This window comes from Sminthopsis crassicaudata, chromosome 4 (genome assembly GCF_048593235.1).
Source record: "Sminthopsis crassicaudata isolate SCR6 chromosome 4, ASM4859323v1, whole genome shotgun sequence".
Taxonomy (NCBI): domain Eukaryota; kingdom Metazoa; phylum Chordata; class Mammalia; order Dasyuromorphia; family Dasyuridae; genus Sminthopsis; species Sminthopsis crassicaudata.
In genome coordinates, this window is record NC_133620.1 from 97,085,481 (window position 1) to 97,096,369 (window position 10,889).

General features: G+C 43.2%; 1 protein-coding gene across 1 annotated transcript in view; it reads left to right on the forward strand.

Moving 5' to 3' along the window:
- IPO9 (importin 9) overlaps positions 1-10,889 on the forward strand; it is a 32,275-nt gene extending 21,386 nt beyond the window's left edge. The window contains 12 exon segments of the mRNA XM_074308775.1: positions 101-240; positions 1,791-1,950; positions 2,249-2,475; positions 4,449-4,597; positions 5,098-5,226; positions 5,922-6,197; positions 6,472-6,638; positions 7,137-7,270; positions 7,952-8,071; positions 9,014-9,115; positions 9,445-9,521; positions 9,757-10,889. Of these exon segments, the coding sequence (XP_074164876.1) occupies positions 101-240; positions 1,791-1,950; positions 2,249-2,475; positions 4,449-4,597; positions 5,098-5,226; positions 5,922-6,197; positions 6,472-6,638; positions 7,137-7,270; positions 7,952-8,071; positions 9,014-9,115; positions 9,445-9,521; positions 9,757-9,867 (1,792 nt within the window). The 3' untranslated portion in view covers positions 9,868-10,889.

Consider the following 10,889-nt stretch of genomic DNA (forward strand, 5'->3'; position numbering starts at 1 on the left):
TTTTTCTTGCCAAACTGATCTGCAGATTTTAAGTAGTCAGCTTTGGGTGATTTTGTTTGTTTCACCAGGCAAGAAGCCCTACTGTTTTTTTCCTTTGCAGGTGGAAGATCCATGAAGCTTGTATGCTGGCTCTGGGTTCTGTGAAGTCTATCATTACTGACAATGTGAAAAATGGCAGGATCCATTTTGACATGCACGGTTTCCTAACCAATGTTGTCCTTGCAGACCTCAATCTCTCAGGTATGTTCTAACATAATGCCCAGTCTCCCAGAAAACCTTGATAGCCATCTTCAGCTTACTTGTACTTCCTTTTGAGTGGTGAGGGCAGGTCTTATCCTTCCATCCTGAAATTAAGTCAGAGCCTCCCAAATATCTGCCTTTATCTACTGAGAGAATGATGTTACTGAATTCAGATTTCCATCCATTTTCTCCTGAGGTGGCCACATCAATGGTTTTTTGGTTCCAGTTTTGCTTGGCATTTGAATAGACTTTCATTCTGCTTGTTATTGATCCCATTTTTGCTTGTCTTCTGATCAAATCCAGAGCACTACTAGGGATTCTATGCCAGGCTCATTCTCCTTCTACTTAGGCTTTTTTTTCCTCCCAAGCTATTGTTCTCAATCTGTAGCCAAGTGATTATACTTTTCAGTTCTCACTGCCATGAAAATTTCTTGCCTGTAAAAATAACCCCTACTTTGTTTGCATGAATTCTCAGTGACATACTATGATTCATTGTTTTTGCCATATCCCAATTCCTTTTTCTGTGTTATGTGCCCTGCTTCCATTTCTCTCCTGGAATATAGTGGGATTTTTCTATCCCATTCTCAAATCCATACATTTGAGTAACATTCAGATCTGGAAGCTCCTTTGTTACTGACCATTTTTAATTTTGAACCTCAGTCCAATTTCTCCATGGTCTCTATAGTAATGTCAACCAATTAAGACCATTTCCCCTCTTCTGTGACTGAACTACATTAGAAAATCTGTGAAAGGACATATTTCATCATTACCTCTTCCCTCAGATATGAAATGATCAGATATCTTCATGCCAGATCTGTAGCGAGTACCCTGTCTATACCAATCATTGCACTTTTCTAAGACAATATGTGAGTTATTTCTATGTATGTCTTATGTGTTTTAATTGATTGTAAGTTCCTTGAAAGACATAAGACATGTCTTTTAGATATTTATATCTCCCATAGTTCCCAGCACAGAACCTTGCACAGTAGTTGGTCAAAAAATATGATCGAATGTTTGTATTGACATAGTTTCAAATCAATCTATGCTTCATAGGCCTTGTTCTAACAAGGAAACTTGAAAATCTTGAAGGGATCTGAGAACATGGGTGTTAGAATTTTATCCCTTCTCTCTGGAAAAAGTAGAGCTTCTCTAAAACTAGTTTTTCTACAATGTATGTCTTTTCATTAAATTGTGAGCTTCTTGAGAGCAAGACTATTTATTGCCTCTTTTCATATACCCAGCACATGGATAGCAGGCACTTAATGTCTGACTTCAGTAAATATTTTAATCAGAACAGTTTGAGATAGAGATCTACTAGTAAAATAAAAACAGCCATGAGCTGTTAGATAGATGGTAACAAGGTGTGGAGAAGGAGCTTTCACTTATAAAGTGAGAGTTTTTGCCTTCTCTCTAAGAACTTTTATCCTTTTAAATCTTTTAGTTTGCCTATATCTTAAAGAATGCAATTGAAGGTCACTTCCAGTTTAACTCATGGCAGGAAGGATTATTGTAGTAAGAAACTTCACCACTTTGCTTTGTCTCTCTCTTAGTCTCTCCTTTTCTGTTGGGCCGGGCTCTCTGGGCTGCAAGTCGGTTCACTGTTGCCATGTCCCCTGAGCTGATCCAACAGTTCCTACAGGCAACCGTGAGTGGTCTGCATGAGACCCAGCCCCCATCAGTGCGGATCTCTGCCGTCAGAGCCATCTGGGGGTGAGTGACCTAAAAACTTCAAGTTTGTGAGATGATGGAGAGTGATTGGGGGGAAGGAAAGATTTATTTATTATTTAGATCCCCTGGAAACAGAGCCCCTTGTAGATGCTAGAATTTAAGAAAAAACTGACTCAATAAAGAAGAAAAGGAATATTTTCATTATTGCTTTTAGCTAGATTTCAGATGACAGTTTAGATGGTAGAGTCCAAAATATCCTGCTCCCTTCATCCTTCATTCTCTTGGAATCTCCCTCACAACCTGACATGCTTAGAAATGTTTGTTCTCTGACTCTGTCTAGTTATTGTGACCAGCTGAAGGTCTCAGAGAGCACCCACGTGTTGCGGCCCTTCCTTCCCAGTGTCCTGGATGGCCTGATTCATCTGGCAGCTCAGTTCAGCTCAGAAGTCCTCAATTTGGTGATGGAGACACTGTGCATCGTATGCACCGTAGACCCAGAATTCACAGCCAGCGTGGAAAATAAAATCTGCCCGTTCACCATTGCCATTTTTCTAAAATACAGCAATGGTATGTTTCTAACTACAAGAGGCAGGAGGATGGGTTGATTGGGGATAGTTTGAAAAGAGAAAAGATTAGAAGACAAAGGAATTTGGGTAGAGGTTTCATTTCATCCTTTGGGGATTTTAAAGGACCAGTACAGTTTATGTGAGATGATGGCCATAACCCATCTGTCCTGAAAGTATAAATGTGTCACAAATGTTAAAACCAAGCCACATTCCAGATGTCCAGATCCCTTCCCTGGCTTGAATCCCTCTGGCAGCAGCAGACACCAAGTGAGGGAGAACTTACTGTTTCACAATGATGACTGAGGCTATTGATGTGCAGCTCAGGATCTCACAAGCCTTCAGCTGAGCCGCAATCCCTTCCTTGTCCTAGTTGTTCCCTCTGAAAGTCTAGAGAATTAGCTTGGTTCCCTCTGCTAGCTCCTCAGGCATTTGGAAATGGCTGCCACATCTTCCTTCAGCCCTCTTTCTCTCTCCCCTCCCCCTAACTGTGCCCTACTCCATCAGCATCCTCAGGGGACGTGGTTAGGAGCGGCTATTTGTTTCTGGCCAGGACTCACCCCAGTACCTCCCAGCACAGTCATGGGGAGATCCCCTTTCTTCTGGGCATCACAGGAGCTTCTTGTGTATTGTCAGCAATGTCACTCAGGACAGAGCTGGGTTCCTGAGTTAAAATGGGTGACCCTAGGCTAGTCACTTCACCTGTTTTAGTTTCCTCGGCTGTCAGGTGGCAATAATTACAACCACCTACCTTTCCAGGCAGTTGTAACAATCAAATGAGATAATATTTGTAAAGCCCTCAGCATGTGTGCCTGGCACATAATAGGTGCTTAATAAATGCTTCTTTATTCCCTTCCTTTTCTTTCTTCTGGCAGCCGTGTTCCTCTGTTGAATACATCAACTTGTGTTCAGCTAAAACTCCAGAGTCTTTTTGAGTGAAATTTCTTTTGAGCCTATGTTTCCCTTCCCCCCATTTGTTATTCTGAATGCAGGTGCGGGAGTTTAAATTTATCCTTACAAAATTTCATCTTCAATTCAGTATATTATTTTAGTTTTAAGAATTTTTGTATCCTAAATTTGTCCTTAAACACATTAAGGGTTCCTCTACAAATTTGATATGTGAGACTTTATTGAAAATGCTCAGTAGACCAAGGCTAAAGATAGACTCCCTCTACTGCGATTGTCAAAGATTAACAGCAGCTTAATGCTTTGGGGGTTCATTTGTTCAAAAGATTGCAAATTCTAACACTACAGCAAATCACATGTCTATATCTTGGCTCCAGTTGCATCATTGATTAAAGACTTTAGAATGTAGATATATAAATCAATGACATTTTTCTGATCTAGATCAATTAAAATGAATTTTCCTAATTCAGAGAAGGCTTTTTTGAAAATGTAGCCTTCTGATTTGTTTTAGAGGAATGGATTGCAGTATTATCTGGGAGAATATTCTTTGTCAGGATGAAATAATTTAAACTGGAATTCAACTCCATAGAAATCTTTCCTTTCAGTAGGTTCTGGGATTACAAGTTGGATTGTTTTTCAGTGGTTCTTCATTTACTCAGTGTCAGTATATACATTTCCTCCAAAATAAGCCTTTGGGGGATATCTTCCATCTGAAGCTTTTGATACCATCTTATGCTCTCACTTGGTGTATAACACTGGATTTTTAGATCAAGTTTTGGCCATTTTCCCTATCAAGCACACATTGATCCATTCTAGATGTCATAAGAAAAAAAAGAATAGGTTGCCTTGTGGAAAGGTGCCACATTTAGCATCAGAAAGAATATTAATTTGTATTCTGAACAGAATATAGTGTGGTTTTAGGAAACAATACAGATATATTTTTTGAATTATTCCTTTGGCTTCATTGGGGTTCAGTGATAAATCAAATAGAATCCACTACCATGGGGACGTTGCATGACTAACAGGTAGGCCCAGACCTCCTGGACAACATCCTGGCTTTTTTCACTTCAGACCCCGTTGTTGCCTCATTGGCTCAGGATATCTTCAAGGAACTGGCCCAGATAGAGGCTTGTCAGGGTCCCATGCAGATGAGATTGATCCCGACTCTGGTCAGCATTATGCAGGCCCCTGCTGACAAGATCCCTGCCGGATTATGTGCGGTAAGTAATAGAACTGATGGGGAGCTTTACACAAGTGAGGATATAAGAGGGAGAATCTGAAAATCTTACCCTGGTCTTCTGTCCTGGCCTAAAAGATGTCAGCAAAGAGAAGACTTTCTAACCTGAGAGATGTCTGTGGAATGACACAGGCTCCACAAGGATAGTAGATGGCATTTGATAGTTTTTTTTTGGGTTTTGTTTTGTTTTGTTTTTAGACTCTTCATTTAGAGGTACTTTTACTTAATTGCATATAAAGCTGTCTGTATCAGATCACTCAGTTTGCTACCAGGTGGTCCAGGAAAGTGCTTGTCTATTTAGCAGGGGGCTGGGAGCCTCCCTACTACTTTTTGCTTAGCTGTATTTTTCTGGAGAAACCTGCATCTAATTCAACTTTTTCTGCAAGAGCAACCACTTCATGCTTCAGACAGTCTGGAAAGAAGCCTGGCTGCGAATCTTCCAGGAAGAACTAGTTCTGATTGCCCTTCTTTTCTTCTCCTCAGACGGCCATTGATATTCTGACCACAGTGGTCCGAAACACCAAGCCTCCTCTCTCCCAGCTACTCATTTGCCAGGCATTCCCTGCCGTTGCACAGTGCACTCTAAACACGGATGATAATGCGACCATGCAGGTACTAGTGTGCTGTTTGGGAAAGGAGGGAGGGGGTATTAGACAGGTTCCCGGCCTGATGTCTTATAATGGGGTCCTTTGGATCCTGGTGTTTCCCTAAAACAGGAGTTTTGTAATGGAAAGTGATAGAGGCTCAACTGGCTTTGCTACTGTGGGTATTAAAACTTTTGAGGATAATGGAGTATCTGCTACCAGCTAGAAGGATCTTAGCACACTTGGGAAAGGCTCTAAAATGAAAATCTGCAAAGCCTGACTGATGGATTTCTAAAGAAGAAAGTGAGATGTCTTGAGTCTTTTTGCCTCAGTTGTTAACTCTGTGTAGCAATTCGCTTCCTTCCCTCCCTAAAGTACTATAGCTCATCATTGTGGTTATTGGTATTGTTAGTGGACCTAGCCTGTATTCAGTATTGTTTTTCTAGTAGTGCTGATGAATTTCCACTGAACCAATCATCATATTCTAGACTCTCTCTTCTACCATCCTTAAACCCTCTATGATCAAGGATTATTCAGGGAATTGGGTACATTTTAGCACTTAGAGATGGAAAAATCCTTGTTCATATTCAGATCATGCTCCAACCTACTGAACTAACAAGCCACAGATATTATTATAAGCCAGACACTTTGACCTCATCTGCCTCGAAATAATGGCGTTTCATGAAGTTGGTGGCAAAGTTTTGTGTCTTATCTTTTGCCCAGAATGGTGGGGAGTGCCTTCGGGCCTATGTGTCGGTGGCCTTGGAGCAGATCGCCCAGTGGCATGATGAGCAGGGCCACAACGGGCTGTGGTATGTCATGCAAGTGGTGAGCCAGCTCCTCGACCCCCGCACCTCTGAGTTCACTGCTGCCTTTGTGGGACGCCTCGTCTCTACCCTCATTTCCAAAGCAGGGAGGGAGCTGGGTGAGAATCTGGACCAGATCCTTCGGGCCATCCTCAGCAAGATGCAGCAGGCAGAAACCCTCAGTGTCATGCAGGTGAGAGGCTGGCAGGGAACCTCGGCCAGACAGGGTAGAAAAGCGATGGAACATGAACCTCCTGGGTTAGAAGAAATAGAAGCTCATATGTAGACTGAGTTTTACCATTGCCTCACTGCCCTTCCTTACCAATAGTGACATCTCTTTTTCCAGACCTCAGGAATTGACCCTTTAGTCCTTATAATCGATTGCTTCCAAATACCTGTTTTATCTTAATTGATATTCCCTTTGGTACTTTTATATCCCTTTTGCAAATATTTCTCTTGTGTTTTAGTCTCTCATCATGGTCTTTGCTCATCTGGTACACACTCAGCTGGAGCCCCTCTTAGAATTTCTGTGCAGTCTCCCAGGACCAACTGGCAAACCTGCCCTGGAGTTTGTAATGGCTGAGTGGACAAGCCGGCAGCACCTGTTCTATGGACAGTATGAAGGCAAAGTCAGGTGGGATCCTAAACTCACATATTTCATTTTCCTTTTCTCAGCATGCTGCTCCATCTCTATGTTTCTGACATCTCTTTATTCCATTTAAATTCATTTCTGTATTCCCTCATCTCAACTTTTTACCTTATTTCCCCTTCTTCTATACTCCTGAGCAACTGCCACCTTCAGATGCCTCAGGACAATCCTTGGCTTCTGCTAGGCCAGGGAGATTGGTGCCAGATTTTTCTTGGCCAACCCACCCAACATTTTCTTCCATACGAATTCCAAACATTTTAACTCGCCACCCTTACCCACCTCCATTCAGAAGAAAAGGTTCTCATTGGGCCAACTTCTAAAAACCTAGACTCCATTTTCATTTCTGACAAAGGGAAGGGAGTCCATACTTTTACAATAAATGGTACAGGATTTCATTGACTCAGAAGAGGGAGTAATTAGAAACTATTTGTTTCTTGGAGTGGAACTGATGGCTAAGTGACTATTTTTCCTTTGTCCTCTCAGCTCTGTGGCCCTATGCAAGCTGCTCCAGCATGGCATCAATACAGATGACAAGCGACTGCAGGACATCAGGGTGAAGGGGGAAGAGATCTTCAACATGGATGAAGGCATCCGCACTCGTTCCAAAGCAGCCAAAAGTGAGTGAAGCTTACAAATAGCGATTCCTTTTGCAATGCAAAAGTCTTTCCTTACTGGTGTAGGAGACCAGATCTTACCTATCTAAAAGTCAGAATGCACCTTTTGGAATCATCATTTCTCTGGAAAAGAGGATGAATAACATTGGCCATTCTACAGTACCCCTAGCCTTCTTGCCCCCCCATTCCAACATACTTGACTTGTGAATCTGTCCAAAGCAACTGTGTGAGATTGTTCTGTGTTCACTTTGGGGTAGAATTCTGACTTGCTTTCAGCCTAACTCTTCAGTGCCATCAGCCCAAGGTCTGAAAACCATTTTCATGCTTTTTGGCCTTAGAGTCAGAATGATCCCAGCATTTCTCAAACCTGGATCCTAGAAACCAGAGCTTGAGGCCTCTGTGTGGTGTTTGGAGCTGACAATAAATGAGGTGACTGCTTCTGCTAAGCTAAGTGTCAAGATGCCCTAAGCAGCTCCTCAGGGATGACAGCCCATACTCAAATGTTCTTTTGGACTGTGGGCATTAAGAGACTACAAGAGGCACAGGGAGCTATGGTATAGCCAGTGTTAAATGCAGGTACCTCCAGGAAAAGAGAGGGGAGCACAGGTGTACCCACCTGTAGCTGTCTTCTCTCTTGTCTAGATATGGGCACTACACTGCTGTATCTCTCTTCTTCCTTCCCAGACCCTGAACGCTGGACAAACATTCCTTTGTTAGTCAAGATCTTAAAACTGATCATCAATGAGCTCTCCAACGTCATGGAAGCAAATGCCTCTCGCCAAACACCTGCAGAGTGGAGTCAAGGTGATGAGCTGGAGCCTTATCTGGTTAAACCCTGCCTAGGTTTGTCTGCCACTGCAGCGGGGTGGTGTGGAGCACCGGACTTGAAATCAGGAAGCCCCGACTTCAAAAACGGGACCCACTTTGCCTCTGCCTGATCTCCTCATCTGCAAAATGGGGAGAACTCCATCACCTACTTCATAGGGCAGTGGTGAGGGTCAAACGAGATATCTATAACATGTTTTGCATAACTTCAAACATTATTTTAACATTATTATTACAACAGCATATTTTACATGATTTAGGGTTTGTCAAAGAAGCTAAAATCAGGCCATAGGTAGTGAAAAAGACTGGAAATTTTAAGTAGTGAACTCCTTGTCCCATCATTGAAACACTTGTCTGATCTCACTTCTAAATCCTTTGAAAAAATTTAAGGGGCAGCTAGGTGGCGCAGTGGATGGAGTACCAGCCTTGAATTCAGGAGGACCTGAGTTCAAATCTGGTCTCAGACACTTAACACTTCCTAGCTGTGTGAGCCTGGGCAAGTCACTTAACTCCAGCCTCAGGGGGGGGAAAAAAAAAAGAAAAAAATTTAGGTTGTTACTAAATAGATCTTTCATCTAGTTCTCTCTTTTTAACCTTTTTCCTCCCCCCACTTCCTCTTTCTCTTTCCCTCTCTTCATCTCTGTCTCTCTCTTCTTCTCCCTCTCTCTTTTTCTGTGTAGCTCTTCCAAAGATCTTTCTCTATTTTTTTTCTCTTGTCTTTGTCCTGGATGAGTGGGAGCATTAGTCCTGCTTTTTCCCCTAATGACAGGGAGGGATTAGAAAATTGAGCATCTTATGCAAAGAACTGATGACTGGACCCAGGACCCAAATTACAGGGCCTGCTGGGCATTTTTTCTCTGCAACACTGTACTCAAGACTCAAGAGTGATAAATTCTTCAGCCTTCTTTCTCTTCCAAATAGATGACTCTAATGATATGTGGGAAGACCAGGAAGAAGAAGAGGAGGAAGATGAAGGCTTAGCTGGGCAACTCCTTTCTGACATTCTTGCCACAAATAAATATGGTAGGCTGCTGACAGAGGGAACAAACAAGGGACCCAGAGATCAGAAAACAAGATCTCCTTTCAACATGCAAATGGCAGAGGAAGGGATGAGGGAGGGGGAACAATGATTCTTAAAACCCTGTACTCTTGCCCTATCTAACCAAGCCCTGCTTATCCCAGAAGAAATTGGAGTGTGAAAGTCAAGTTCCTAATCCAGAGGGGACATTGAGGGGCCTCCACTAATCACTCAGTATCTAGAACTCCAGGAGAATCCTGAGTCCTGGGTCCGTTGGTCATGGGTCCCTGCACACATCCCTCTTCCTGATCCTGCCTTGACTCTTATCTGACAGATGAGGATTATTATGAAGATGATGAAGAGGATGATCCAGATGCCCTGAAGGACCCCCTCTATCAGGTTGACCTACAGGTGAGATTGTCTGAAAGGGGAGCACTGCCCCAAGTCTGGTGATTCCACCCCAAAGTTGTGACTTGGTCTAGTTCCCAGCAGAAAGGATCTGCAGCACCCCCTGCTGTGCCCTGCCACCTCCCTCCCCCTTGTCTTGCCACTGCCCTCTGGGCAGACCCTCACCCTGTTGACCCTGCCTTATTCACATGCCTGCACAGCCCTCTGGTGACTTGCCTTCTGCTCTTTCCCCACGCAGGCCTACCTGACTGACTTCCTGTGCCAGTTTGCCCAGCAGCCATGCTATGTGATGTTCTCAGGCCACCTTAATGACAATGAAAGGAGGGTGCTCCAGGCCATTGGTATCTAAGCTCCTGCCAGCCCAGCCACACACACTTCTGTAGCTTTCACTGACGTCGAGATGTAACTTTCTCCTATTTTGGAGCTGCCTCCCAGCCTCTGGCCCCTCCTGGGCAACACATACTGACTGAAGCACAGACTGGGCTCACCAAAGCTGTCATAAGAGGAATGCTGGACTGAGGGACTTTGGGCATTCCCTCCTGAGGACATTCTAGCACAAAAAACCATCCCACCCCTGACTCTGCTCCTGGCCACACATAGGACTATTTCTACAGGCCTTTGCTGGACAGACTTGAAACATCATTGGCCAGAAGATTCGGGGCTTTCTGTGTTGATGGATTCTTTTTCTCTTTTCTCTGGAGAATCAAAAGACATGGTCATTCATGTCCCACAAACTGACTTTCTTACTACCCTGACTTTTATAGGACAACAGGCATGTTCGGCTAGGAATTCCACTTTTGTCACCAGCCCCATACCACTGACTCAACTAAGTTCTGGTTGGAGATGAAGAGCAAGTGGATTCCTGGGTGTCTCCAGTGACCCTTCTCCTCTTCCTTTTACTCCCAACCTCCAAGTTTTTCCACTAAAACTCATCAGTTGGTAAAAAACCATCACCACATTTTTGCTATACTGCATGAAAAAATAACACCCTCAAACTGCCTTTCTTACACATAACGCACAGAGTGAACCTGAAAGAAGGCAGTTAAGGTTTAATTTTTAAGAAAAATACACAAGGATTCTTTTTTATGATCTGCCACCCCAAGAGTATATTTAATTTGCCTCCCACACACACCCACCCATGTGAGCCAGTCTGACGTGCATTTTCCCCTTTCTCATCTTCCCCTCACCCCACTTTCCCAATGTCCTCAGAAATGGTTGAGTTTTAGCCCATAAATTAGCAATGTGTATTTTTCTAGGACAGTAATCTTTACAAATGAATTTACTCCATGTGGTATAAGGTGCCTCCCCAAGCACCTCTTTGCCTTCAATTCCCTTTGGGGGGAAAAGTAAAAATAAATGATTAAAAAAGGA